Source organism: Thunnus albacares, chromosome 20 (assembly GCF_914725855.1).
Source record: "Thunnus albacares chromosome 20, fThuAlb1.1, whole genome shotgun sequence".
In the NCBI taxonomy this organism is placed as follows: Eukaryota; Metazoa; Chordata; class Actinopteri; order Scombriformes; family Scombridae; genus Thunnus; species Thunnus albacares.
In genome coordinates this window covers 11269940-11283684 of record NC_058125.1, presented here as the reverse complement: position 1 = coordinate 11283684, position 13745 = coordinate 11269940, and the positions used below count along the sequence as shown (strand labels likewise).

Below are 13745 nucleotides of genomic sequence, written 5' to 3'. Positions count from 1 at the left end.
CTTCTGGATACTTAACCCCAGACTGTGAGTCTACCCACTACAGGGAAACACACCTGTTTTTTGTTGGGCTCTAAAACCCTGCCAAATAACCATGAGGATTATGGTTTTCTGACAAAACCTGTCTGATTGTCAACACAAAGGGGAGAAACTTCCCTAGCAGATTAGTTCATTTCATCTCTCACTACCTGCCACCCACCCCTGTGTTTCTCCCGTCTAATCCTGCAATACTACAGCGCTGCCCGGCCTCCCTCATTTGCACCCATTTTTTTTTGCCTGCTATCTTCCCCCTCAGAGAAGTTGTCTTGGGTTACCTCCTCAGAGACATATTGCACTTTGCCTTTTGTTCGACTTGTTTATTAAGGAAAGAGGTAGGCAGGAACGAAACTGCCACTCACAGTTGTTTTGTTATGTCACTAGTATCTCCTTGCATTTTTCTTTTGCATTTTGCAGCTTCAGGGTAGGATTTGTCAACAGATATGCTTGGTGCACAGTGCTGTGAAATAGGTGAAAACATGACAATGACATTTAAAACCACTCTCATTATGAAACTTGTACAGGTGTTTATTTATTGGTATTAAAGGAAAAATACATCACTTGATATGGAAAGGTGCTAGCTATTATTAATAAATAACATTTATATTGACAAAGTAGTTAATTCCAATGTTGTGTCCTCTAAACTAGTCTCTCTCAACCAGCCTCTCACACACAAAATAATCCTACATTTCCCAGAATTACTTTCATCAATAGCCAGAGTAAAGCTATAATGTTGTTGCTTTGCATACTGTTAGCAAACTAATCCATGAGCAATGCTGCATATCTTTGATCACAATCCCTTCATCAAAGCTCAACATGTCTTATAGCTGCATTGCATTCTGATCTATTGAGGTTACTATTAATGGAAAATGATTCTTTCTACCACAGATTTCCTCTATATAAGTAAGTATGGTGACTCTAGAAAGAAGCTCTTGTACTTTGATTCTAGGGACCCTCAAAAACCCAACTTTAACTGTTGGTATTTTAGATCACACAAAACATTTTAAAACTCTTTAACTGAATCCCACTTATTCCAATATATATTCCCCCATAAAACCGAAAATTTCTATTTTTACACTTTGGTTTTTCATACAGATTAAACAAATGATTGTGAGATTCTGTTGTTGTTGACAGTGCCATGCTAGCCATTTCTCCCCGTTTCCAGTCTTTATGCTAAGCTAAGCTATCCAGCTACTGGCTATATCCCTATATTTAATAGAGAAACATGAAAGTGGTATGGATCTTCTCATCTAACTCTCCATCAGATATCGAATAGTATATTAAACTAGTAATATTTCCCATGATGTCAAACTTTTCCTTTAAGCTATGCCAGCAACATCTTAACTTGTTGTCAAAGTTCTCCATGTTTGGCCAGCTGGGACAGTTAAAGGTCACTTAACCCAAATTACAAGAATAGGTTTTCTTGTTTACCCCTAGAGGAGTGTGGCCATCCAGATAATTTCAGTCTTAGTGCTCAGATTTTAAGATATCTAACCGCTGAAACTTCTGCTGCCAATCCAATACAATGGGGGTAAAGGGATTTAAGTGTGTGATCCTCAGATCATTAAATAAATACATTTGAAAAACTCTACAGCGACATTTCTCTACAGAAAACATACCAGTTGCTCTGGATAATCCACATATCTAATTGTCAACAGTTTTTATAGCAAGAATTTCCTGGTGAAATAGCATTTAATAAGATTTTGAGCACCATAAACAAAATTCTTTTCACCAACATTTTATTGGACACTACCAGGAATCTTAGAGACAACTATCTTAAAACTTTGGCACGTATTACTGAAACTGTTCATGGCTAGATACCACTAAGGGAAAAAACATGTCTTTTGGAATTAGGGTGAACTAACCCTTTAACAGTCTGAGAATGTTTTCGGATATATTTATGCTTTTAACAAACTTTTAAGTTACATTCTTCTGCCATGGTGGAATGTGACTATGCAAAACTAAGTGGTTGCTAAGAGCACTTTTCATGTTGGATTGCGTGAAAAAAAAAGACGAGAAAGTTGTGAAGCCATTTATGCATCAGACGTGCTGACAGTCAGACGGCATGTTTATATTCCAACAAAGTGCACTCACACATTGTGCATCAGCCCAGCCGTTGTGGCCCGTCTGATGTGTCAGAAGCTCCCGAGCCTTCCTTTTCCTTCGCTCCACACTCATTCCAGGGGAACATGTGCGCTGGAATTCTCCCCCAATTAAGACAGGGATTAGCCGGGACCACTGTGGGAACCGGCTGAGTGTGGGAAAGCAGAGGGTCTGTCCCTCTCTCCTTCCCTCACCGACACTCAGCCTCATTCTCACTCGCTCTTGTTCGTCGAGCTGCCTCCCTCCCCTGCCTTTCTCACCCTTACTGTAACTATCTTCCTCCTCTCTTTTCTCACCCTATATTCTTTCCACCACATACTTTTTTTTTTTTTTTTTTTTACCTTTTAGTATATATTTTCACAGCTAACTCTCTTAATCCTAACTTCCAAAAGTATTTTTTTATTGTTTCCCTGGTAAATCTCCTCTCTTATCTTTATAATTATACACACTGCCCTCCTTTATATTTTATTCTTTTCATTATTTTTTTCCCCCTCGCTTGTAGCCACCCAGAATCTCCATAGCTTTCAGTCCTAATTCTTCAAGGTTTTCTGAAGTGCACGGTTCTTCTGTGCTCCCCTCTCTTGCCCCTTCCCTCCTCCCTCTTAATGCCTCTCCAGCCTTCATACTGAAAGCTTGTCTGGAAGGGAAGCTGGAGACTCTTACATGAATAGTCTGAGACTGTCAGACTGAAAAAAGGGGGAGAAAAGACAGCTCATCAGAAAAGAAAAGACAGGTGTCTCAGAAAACAGACAGTTACAGTTTACGTTGGCAACTTTGCATTAATCTATTAATATCAAACACAAAAAAAGTACTAAATCTAACCTTATCATTGGTGTATTGCACAAACAATATGCAGCGATCTAAAAAAATCACCATATCAAGGAAAGTATAAGAAACAGCCCATGAAACTTGAATGAGCATTGAGTAAACTTCCATGGGAATGTCCTTCATGCTCACTTTTCCATTGTCATTCCATTTCTTTCTCATGATCTTTCGATACTCTCACTATCATACCGGATTCCTCTCCCACTGCCTCCGCATTCCTCGTACTCATTGTCACCTTTTCTTCCTGGTTCCCACTCTCTCTCTCCTTTCCTTGCGTTCCCATAAATCTCTTCCCTGTGCACTCCTCCACACAAGGCTTGTCCGTTCCAATTATGGCTGGGCCGTCCTGCCCCCCGGCTCACACACTCTGCACACACAGCTCGCTCTCATTAAGCCTGTATCAATTAGGCATTAACCTCCTAAAACAAAGGGCCTCTTGACGAGCGGCCCATCGCAGGCCATGTGAGGTACTTCCTCTGCATCGCTCGCTCCACCCTGCTTCCCATCCTCAGAACGACACATTCATCCCAACCTTTTTTCCCCACTGTGCTGGTCACAAAACAAATCTGTGGCCGAATAAGCATCACCAACAAAATAGATGAGTGTAGAGGAAGCGGATAAGCATCAGATGTCTACTTGCAGTTGTAATGTTGATTAGTATGATTGAGGAGTATACAATCAGGGTCTTACAATGTCATGATTTTACATATACCACAATGCTAATGTCCTTGTTCTCTTCTTTAAAACAGTTGCAGTTTTCACATAAATTAAATATGAAATGAATAAATTAAATCTGACTTAACCTCCTGTTAGCCACAAAAGTATTATTGTCTGTGTTTCCAGTGTCATAGTAAAAAACTGGCTTGACAATAGACAAGCTTAATGTTGTATTATGTAATTAAAAGTTTTAAATGTTTTCAATTCCCACATTTTAATGCAAAATACCATTATCATCAAATGAGGGCAAGTGTGACAATTACACACTAACAATGTAATGCAAGTGACTTTTATCTTGCTGATATAGGCTAAAATGAAACTGAGTGCTGGACTATTCACTACTGATGGTGAATGCAGCAACACCTCTACGATATTACACAATCCAGTGGAAGAGTCCTGCATGCTTCCTTTGTGAAACTTACTGTATAATGTTCAATAAGTGAACTCCATGGTAATATCTGAGGCTGTGTTTTTTTAAGTGTTGTAGATTACATTACATTGAAGAACCAAATGCAACTCCCTGGTTCCCCGAAGACCAGACGTAAGACATTAAAACCATCATTGTAATGATCAATAATTGGCAACTTCACACCTTATCTTAATGTGCTTTATTCCAGGCAGCCATTGAGCTCATCAATACAGAGGCTAAATTTACGCAGCAGTTTCAATACTAAAATAGTAAGAAATGCTTATTTTAATGATTTAAATGAAGCTATGAGAGGATTAGGAGGAAACTTCTTGTGACAGTCAACTGTGACTGGCATTCACTTGAACTGATAAATTAAAACTCATTAGGGTGAAACAATAGGATGTGAATAAAATATGATGAACTGGTCAACTGGACAGACAAGCTGCTTATCACACTGATTAAATGATGCTGTTGCTGGTTTGAAACTGGAGTGAAACTGACAGAGGAGGACAGAGGATGATGAGTTTTAACTCTTTCTCCTTCTGAGCTGACATTCAACACATGAACAAGTAATAACTTGTGACTCAATCATTGTTTCACTCAGACTGATTTATCATGAGCAGTTTTTGAGGTTTGGTTGATGTATGACATTGGAAGTGGAGGCATTGTCCACATTTTGGTTAAGAAAAGTGAATTGACTGAATGAATCTGATTGTTATTATTAAGACTTTATTAAGATAAATTAATAAGTGTACTTATCAAAAGCCACTTGACCCTGCAGCATGTTGGGCACAAATGTTTCATCTTACAGTAACTGCAGATGATATCAGCCACTGCTTCTTTTTTTTTTGGATCTTTTTAAAAAAAACAAACTAATCTTTGTCATATTTTCAATATCTTTAAAGCTTTAAACCAAAATCAAACTGAAGTTTTTTTGTCGCCACATTATTATGATGATTATTTACATCATAATAGTGACCACATACAGTGGTCAGTAAATAGTTGTTCACAGTCCAAGAAGTCAACTTTTCCAAAATGCCCAAGTTGGAGAAAAAACTTGGCACTTTGCCTCAAGGACCAGCTGTGCTGCAGCAAACTTCAACTTTTACTCGATGCATCTGTGACAGTTTCTACTACTGCCCTGACTGCCTTTTGTTTACTCAGAGTACATTTCATTTGTACAAGTTTGCAGAAGCCTCTGCAGACACTCTCTGTCTTTGTTGGCGGAGCAGCAAAGAACAACCTGGTTTTGATTTTCCCACAGATCCACCGGTGAGAGGAGTGGTCCCCAGCACCCAGCGCTTTGGCACAGTGACTATGTTGGCACAAACCCAAGCTGAACACCCCCCACCCCTTTTCCCAGGGCCCTGGGAGTGTAATACATTACCAACAAAATCCCACTTCCCATTCCTCTCAAACTTTCACACCCCTGCTCCCCCTCTCCCATGGCTGGCATGCCCCCTGAAAAGGGGATTGGGGTGACATGCATATGACTCTTTCCCTCTCCTCTATTTTTTCCCAGCATTCCCCAGAGCATTTTAATTTCAAGATTTTTGTTTTTTTCACCATAAGAGTTGATTTGACACTTTTTAACTAAACCTTTCAATTAATTACACGTTTAAAAGGACCATCCGCTTTTAAAGCTATGTCAGCTGTGAACTATGGCATGAACCCAACCACCCAACACACAAGGAAAAAAAAAATGCAGACTCTTTCACCGTTAAAGGGATTTAAAGGGAATGTATGCGTATTCACAACAACACTGAGGTTATAAATATATATATAAATCCTCTTTCTGGAGAAGGCTGGCTTGTTTGCGCCACAGCTCACAGCACGGCATTGAGGGGAGAGTATCCACGGGTGTGTATGTGTCTGGGTAACGTGTAATGACATTATTCTCACCAGGGTGACCCCTCATTGTCACCACGCTTTCTTCTCCCGAGCTCGTGAAATTGACATAAGCTTTACAAACATTCCAGGCATTTTTTTCTCAAGGCCAGATTTCTTTGGGGGCCTTTCATAGAGAAAAGCACTAGAATGAGCAGCACCCCCTAGTGCCTGGACAATTCCCAAACATCATGTTTAAATGCTTAAAACAGATTTAATTAGATTTATATGGAGAATCCATTTAAAAAAGATTGATTATAAACAGATTACACTTACCGATTTGATTTGTTGAAGTATGATTTTACAGAAATAAATGTTTAAGACTATATGTTCTCATTTTCAGCTTATATATTTAAATAATATTTGAGTACAGATTTCGTTGCCAGAGTTTTTTAACTGAGTGATGAACGAGCACTTTGGGAGCGCTCAGCCTCCTCTATCCCATGCAGCCTGCGGAGATGTGTGATCTCCTGTTTATACCTGCAGGTAGAGGTAAAGCTCGATAAAACAACTCCTCTGAAAGTGAACATTATATGACTCACACATGCGGCGACTTCCTGACCTGCCCAGGTGGTTGTCAATATACTCCTGCAACTCCGACACCTGCGCTTCTGCAACTGTGGCTCTGGTGATGAGGAGAGCGCGCTCCTTCTCAGAACTCCCCTGTTGGAAACAAAGGAACTCTTCAAACCACCTTTATGAAAGGAAATAGTCTATTTCATCAGGGAAAAGCCTTTAAAAGTGAGGTTGTAAAATAGGAAGATTTTAAGGGGTGAGAGAGTTTTGTTTACCAGTGTAGAGTCTGTGATCTCCTTCAGCTGTTTCTGTATGTCCAGCCAGGATTCCTCGCTTATCTGCTCCAGTTTTGCCGGCCTGATGGAGTCACATTTTTCATAAATTTCTATGTCAGCCACAGCTGACCACTTTTGTCAGTTATTAAAATACAAAAATGACACTCACTCCTGATGACTTAGAGTTTGAACTGGCATTTTGAGGACAGCCACCTGGAACAGAAAAGTCACCATCAACACTTTCATGTAAACCAGTGGAGCAATAAAAGATTTTAAGTATGTGACATTTTGCCTCTAAAAAGTGGAAAATTGTTATTTCTTTTGTTTATTTGTTATTTATTGTTATAGGAGCTTTATTGGTGGAGGCAATTTAGTAAGAAACACACATCTAAACAGGTTAAAGAAAATTCAGTGATCCATATGTGCAAATATGTGTAATTATCTCCTCTTTCATCCACCCTCTCTGCTGTCACAGCAATACAGCAAGTTTTCGTCAGGTGCATGGGTGCATTTAAAAGGCCAATTAGGAAACTGGTATAGCTGTATACATGGTCAAGAAATCATCCAGTAGAAATCTAACTGGTGAAATCACTGAAGAAGTCACTAAACTCATTGAGTTAGAGCACCAAGTTAAGATTTAACAGCAACATATCTCACGTCCGTCCGTGGAACTGTTACATGATCTGCAATCTGCCTCTGCAGCAGGAATGCTTTTTGTCGCCCTAGGACATAAACTTTGAAGTCATGTTTTTCCAGTTCAGCACTCACAAAAAAATGCTCATAGGCTTTATAATAGAGGAAGTATGGACACAAAGAAGAATCCCCACAGACCAAATACAAGCATTCACCAGACAAAACAAAAGCAGATCAATCCACTTCAAAGCAGCCATCTTTCTTTTGCGCTACCTGCTCTCGGGCCACCTGCAGCTGACCCTCCAGCCTTGCCTTGTCCTGCCAGAGGTGCTGGAGCTCCTTCTCAGTTTCATCTCTTAGCTCACTGGGATCCAGGCTGAAGCGGGCTTCTGGGGGTCCAGAGTCCAGACCGCTCTCTGGTTTGGCCAAAATCTGTTCCCTCTGAACCCTAATATCATGATGTATAGAGTGAGATGTAGGTGCAGATGTATTGATTTATAGACTGTTCATCCCCTCATAGTTATCAGGTTCTATCTGTGTTCCAAGTGGTTTTGAGTTATTGAGGTTCAAAGTTTTGACAATCTAGTTAGCCAAACTGATACACATCACAGATCTCTTATTTGTAAAATGTAATGTACTCTAAAAATATTATATTAAAATCCTATCACATTTTACATGAGGTTATAATCAGGTGATAATTGACATTGTGGGTGTATGTGATGTGCTGTTGTGTGTAACTTTGTATTTTGTATGGTGTGTTCTGTGTATTTTTTTTGGGGGGGGGTTCTTTTTTTGTTTTGTTTTTGTTTTGTTTTTTTGTATGTTTTTTTGCTTTGTACTGTTTGTTGTTCTGCTGTTTTGTTTTGATTGTGGGGGACTATGGATGCAAATTAGCTTCGAGCTAACTCCGGTGCAGTGCATCTTTAATGTTTAAAACTGCACACTGTCCCAATCAATAAATAAATCAAATAGATTCCAACTCTGAGAACTCACTTTTTGTTTGGGATTATAAGGTTCGATCTGCTGAGGCTTCACAGAAAGTGATGATTTTGTTGAAAAAAGTAGACAGATTAGTCTTATTTTCTTTTAATACACAAAATCAGTGTATCAACAAATGAAGGGAGTTATAATTTACAATATTTGGCCACAGACAACAATTTAGACATAACTACAATTGGTTTGCACTGACAGATTTGACCTGATAATACTGTTAATCAAGTTTTACTGACAACAAAATTCAAGAAAATTGGAAAAAAAAACATTCATTTGTTGTTGTTTTACTGCTGTCTCTATTTCTCTTCATTGCAGAGCCTTTCTTGTCCTTTTCTGCTCCCAATTTTACTTATTTTTTTAATTTTTACTTATTTCTCTGTGTCTGAGCTCTGAATGTTTCTGTCATCACTGTGTCTGCTACAGCACTCAAGTTATAACAATAAACCCACACAAATAGCAGAAGGTAGCATTAGCATCAGCAGCTAGCAGCCTGAATGTGTCTCATATTCTCACACATTAACATTGCTCATTTTTAAGAAGTCAGAGTAACTTAAGTCGTTAATAATAACAGTAATTTTTGGTAACAACTGTGCTAACTGTGTAATTAAACTCAGCAAGCTAGCTGACTAGCATGGTAGCTAATTTGCTTCTCACTGAGCTCACACAAGATTAGAAAAAAAACTGACTTTAACTAAGTGTTTGTATCAGTGTCATACATAATTATTCTGATAAAATAATCAATTTGGAGGTTTCAAAACTTAAGAGCTTTTCAGCTCCTTTAACCAGAGAGGCAGAACCTGATTCTCCTCCTGTCTACATTCAGAGATCTGATGGTGTTTTGCAGATGGAACCTTATAGCACCATGTTTGAGATTGATTTTTAAGATGCAACCTTTTCTTTTCGCAAACTTCAGGGCCAATAATGCAGAAAAAACTATACAAAATATGAAGCTTAATATGTGTAGCAAGATGTTTGTGGCTTGGTGTATATAACCTGAATAGTACTAATAGACAGGTAAACACACATGTCCAAAGCAAAAAATAGCAGAGCATATAATGTACAAACTGTCACCTGTATGCAATAAGTAGGGCGTGATGGGTCTTGGTGATCTTTTGTAGTCTCTTCTTATAGGAGCGAGCAGCAGAGGCAAGCTGCTCCTCTCTGACCCTGTAGGATGAACGAACATCTTGCAGCATGTCGTCCACAAACACCCTCATCTTACTTCCCTCTGTAGGGGTTTTATTTTCTCCACATGCATCGATGTACTCCTGAATGAAACACATGCAGATAGATGTCATGGTGGGGGCGGATGTTGTGCTGAAGGACTTTACCGACATATAAGTGTTTGTACTGCTACTCACAGCTAAGTCCTGTAAATAACACACCAGTCTTGTGCGGTATTCCTCATTAAGCTCTTTGACTTGCAGCTGCAGCTTTGAGTTCTCTTCTTCTACCTCCTTCACTTGGCTCTGAGAGCACATGAGGGCCTTGAAAGGAAGCAACACAAACACAAAATCATCCAAGTGATATGAATTTGAACACATGTCCTCCATGTAACTTCTGTAACTTGCAAAAGAAATTTCTTTAACATTCAATCAGAGGCTGCAGGACAGTGATAGTATCTTTAATGATTGTAGGAATGTTATGTAAAGTATCAGTAGCTGGGATGCTTCATGCTCACCGCACTCTGCTCTGATAGCTTCTGCTGACTATTATGGATTGCTCTCTTGTTCTCCTGGTGCTCTTTACCCATGGCCTCCCTGATGACCAAACACAGGCTCAACCACAAAAGACTAGTGACCAAAATCCAAAGACAGCCACATCACAGGAGGAGGCAAAGAGACCACATCACACACACACACAGCAAATAAAGCCGCAGCTTTAAACTAGAACTAAGAGCTAAAAATCAAAGAGGAAACCGCAGAGCAGATGTGATGAACACCAGGACATACATCCAGAGATGTGTATCAATGACTGGAAATGGAAAGATAATGACGTTTCATCTTAATTAGGCTTGTGCACGAGTAAATGACAAACATTCACGGGCCCTCACACTTGCTCTTCTAGTTTCTTCTGCTGCTCCTTGTAGCTGTTCTTCATTTTCTCCAGCATGTCTTTGATCTCATCTTGGTTTCCAAGTAGCTATGTGAGAATAGAGGAAAGAAATGGCATAGGGGCAGCTACTGAAACTCCAGTCAAACAGTTTTCTTACTGTAAAACAAACGGGCTGGCCACTGTTCCAACAAGGAGATATAATGTATTTTGTACAGAGATACTCACAGTTTTTTCTATAGTTTTTTGCTCCTTGTCCAAAGCTGCCAGATCCTCGGGCTGTTAATACAGTGTAAAAGTGGGCAACTGTAATATTTCAAATTTAATATTTAGCCCAGTTTATCCTAAAATTAAAACTGGTCAAATGAGAATATTATATACATAAATAGTACTTTTACAATCCCAAAACGACGGTTAATTTTGTGTGACCGAGGCTTTCTCAGTGAGTAAAAAACAAGACCAGAGGTACATCATCATGTTCCTCACATTGCATGTAGAAATGTGAGAAACATATTCTGCTTATGTTGGAGTGTCAATAGGAATTTTCTTTTGGATGTCTGGAGTGGGACCAGCATGCTTTGTGTCTGTTTATTTTAAGAAATGATTCTATCTTAAAGTCCCCCTCCACTTAAAAATATGTTTTTCCTCTTGTTCATACAGTTGGATGCTTGAGCTTCACTGTGCAGAATGATTTATGTGCAGTTTGACACTAGAAGGCTGTTTTCACATTTAACTACTGAAAGTGGAAAATTTCTTTGTGCTTATTGAAAATACGATTTTAAGGGTTGGGCCTATGAGCGTGATTTGTGACATCATGCCAATTTGGAGCCGAATTAGTCCAATATTCAACTTACACAAGTGTGATGTGGAAACTTGAAGCCTTCAGTGCACAAACACTGAGAATGAACTTTATAGTGAAGTAGGAGACATCTTGTGTCCAGCAGTTAAACTTTTAAAATGAAATATATTTGCATATTCATAGAATCTAGAATTTTTTAATGAGGGAGTAATTTTAAGGATTTTTACGTGGTAATTATACTTTTTTGTGGAAAAAACATGTCACAGACTATTTTTAAACATTTTAATACATGTCTGGAAGGAATCTTTAATTTTCCTTTTAAGTACCACTATTACTGTCTTACCTTGACTCTGTTATGTGACATGCGGCTGATTAAGGCCCGCACCCTGTCCAGCTCTCTGTGAAGGCCCTGGGTGGTATTCTTAACACTCTGCTGCTGCTCCTCCAGCTGTCTGCGGAGGACGTCCTGAGCTTGGGCCAAGGCCAGCAACTCGGCACTCAGCTCCTCGCTTTGAGCGAGCTCTTTGTCATGGGCCTCAACCAGAGCCAGGTAGTTCTTCTTGAGTGTGGCGTACTCCTCTGTCAATTCTTGGCCACTCTTCTCTCCCACTTTCAGTCGAGCCTCGGCTGACTGGAGTTCCCCGAGTAACTTGTCTCGCGCCATCTCGAGCTCTGTTATCACACTGTTTTGGTTCAGTATCTAAGCAGGGGAAATAAAGAGCAGCACAGACAGCCTCATTGCTTCAGGATTAAACTGTGAGCAGGGCTGTAGTGGAGGGTAAACCTCTGAAAATGCAATTTAACCCTTAGAATGTGAAGGAATTCTCCATCCCAGCTGTCTGGCCTTCTGCGGGTCAAGCTGACTTCTCTTCATGGTTGTTCTCATGGGAACTTGCGCTTAAGTATATTATGTTATCACTCAAGCCAAGGCTGTCTACTAAACCAGTGGGTCTCAAAGTGGGGTCCGGGTACCCCTAGGGGTGCTTGAGGGGGTTCCAGGGGGTCCGCAGCAAAAAGGGGAATAATTTATTTTCACTATAATTCCAACCATAAGTAACACAATGACAAAATGTTTGACTATTTTGGTCATGGGTTTCATATACTTCATGTAATAAAACATCTAAAAGCAAAATCTTAGCAGATGAGGATCCGTTGTCTAATTTGTGTCAGTTTGGGGATCCTTGATGTGAAAAAGTCAAAAACTACTCTGCTAAACTAATTCTGATCTGGACTTTAGGTGTTGCTTACCTCTCTGCCTTCAGATTTTAGGTAGCATCTCATGGTGTCAACTCTGTGCACTAAAACTGTATCCAAATGTCTCCTTAATCAAATAAGTGTCAGTAAATTATTTTGCTTAAGACATTGAAGGTTTCCTGGTACTTTCTGAAATACAACTGCAGATTTCCATCACATAGAATACAGTTTACCCAGACTTTTTTAGGCTGATTAAATCTTTCTTGTCCTCAAATCCTTTTATTGTGAGACAAAAAAGTAAAGATTAGTGCTGTATACAGATATATCACACTCATTAGAAGTATGCTCAGTTGAAATGAGTATCTGTTATACTCATCAGATAAAGGCCTGAGTTTATCCACTGTTTTTATTTATCACTTCAGATAAACCCTCACCTTGTTTTTTAGCTCAAATGTCTCTTCTTCAAACTGCTCTCTCGTCTTGTTTGTCTGAATTTTCTCCTCCACAAGCTCCTTAGATATCTGAAAGATGACAGGAAAAAGAAATGCCTCTGCTTATAGGTTATATATACTGAACAGATACAGCACATTGTACCTATAGTTAATGTAAACTTGACATATTGTACCTTCAGTCTCTCCTCTTCACTCTGGACTAGCCTGCAGGACAGATCTGTGTTGGAGCTGGCCAGATGACCTAGTCTGCTCTCTAGGTAGCCCACTTTAGCGAAAAGTCGTTCATTTTTGTCAAATAGCTGCAACTACAGTGAGGTGAAAAGAAACAGACTTGTTTACAATGAAGGTACATTCCCTGAAACCCAAAATTACAAAATAATTTGTCCAAATCACCTGTTGATTGTGTTGCAAATAAAAATAATAATACAACAGCCATATGAAGACTGACAACTGACTGACAGCAAGACTATTCATTTACTTACATTTTCCGCTGTTAGAGCATGAAGTCGCTCCTCAAGTTCATTTGAAGATGGCTGGTGGTCCCGTGTGTCTGTGTCCATCTTGATTCAGAGTCAACAGCTTCATGATTTCACGCCTTCACTGTTTCTACCAACAGCATGTTGCTATGGCTTAACAGCACAAATATAACTGGTCTGGGCAGTTTTTTATACTTCATTTTACACAGACGATTACTGTGTATTCATGTATTTAAAGAACACCACAAATGTCATTGTAAATATAATTAAGTCAGAAAAAAGGCTCATCATGGTGTCTTTGACTTTCACCACTACCTTGAAACTGATTCTGTAAGGTTTAAAGTATTTACAGGAAGATTTGTTTTCATATTTTCCCCATTA

General features: G+C 39.3%; 1 protein-coding gene and 1 long non-coding RNA gene across 2 annotated transcripts; both read right to left on the bottom strand.

Moving 5' to 3' along the window:
• Window positions 1-2058: 2058 nt before the first annotated feature.
• ccdc78 (coiled-coil domain containing 78) lies at window positions 2059-11962 on the bottom strand. The gene is made up of 11 exons (XM_044337328.1): window positions 11586-11962; window positions 10672-10722; window positions 10445-10533; window positions 10073-10151; window positions 9753-9878; window positions 9463-9659; window positions 7672-7846; window positions 6935-6978; window positions 6766-6847; window positions 6537-6637; window positions 2059-6454 (listed from the first exon to the last, which is right to left on the bottom strand). Exons 1-11 carry the CDS (start codon window positions 11904-11906, stop codon window positions 6367-6369), a joined length of 1353 nt encoding a protein of 450 aa, XP_044193263.1. The 5' UTR covers window positions 11907-11962; the 3' UTR covers window positions 2059-6366.
• Window positions 11963-12688: 726 nt separating this feature from the next.
• Window positions 12689-13272, bottom strand: LOC122970948. Its single transcript, XR_006399363.1, has 2 exons — window positions 13062-13272; window positions 12689-12957 (listed from the first exon to the last, which is right to left on the bottom strand). It is a non-coding gene; the product is annotated as an uncharacterized LOC122970948 (long non-coding RNA).
• Between the last annotated feature and the right edge of the window lie 473 nt (window positions 13273-13745).

Bases quoted from the DNA above. Each gene is read 5' to 3' on its own strand.
- ccdc78 (XM_044337328.1), bottom strand. From the start codon at position 11,906: ATGGCGCGAGACAAGTTACTCGGGGAACTCCAGTCAGCCGAGGCTCGA. The intron at 6,848-6,934 runs GTGAGTGTCATT...TGACTCCATCAG, and splicing joins CAAACTCTAAGTCATCAGGA to GCCGGCAAAACTGGAGCAGA. The intron at 6,455-6,536 runs GTCAGGAAGTCG...CTCTACCTGCAG, and splicing joins ATTGACAACCACCTGGGCAG to GTATAAACAGGAGATCACAC.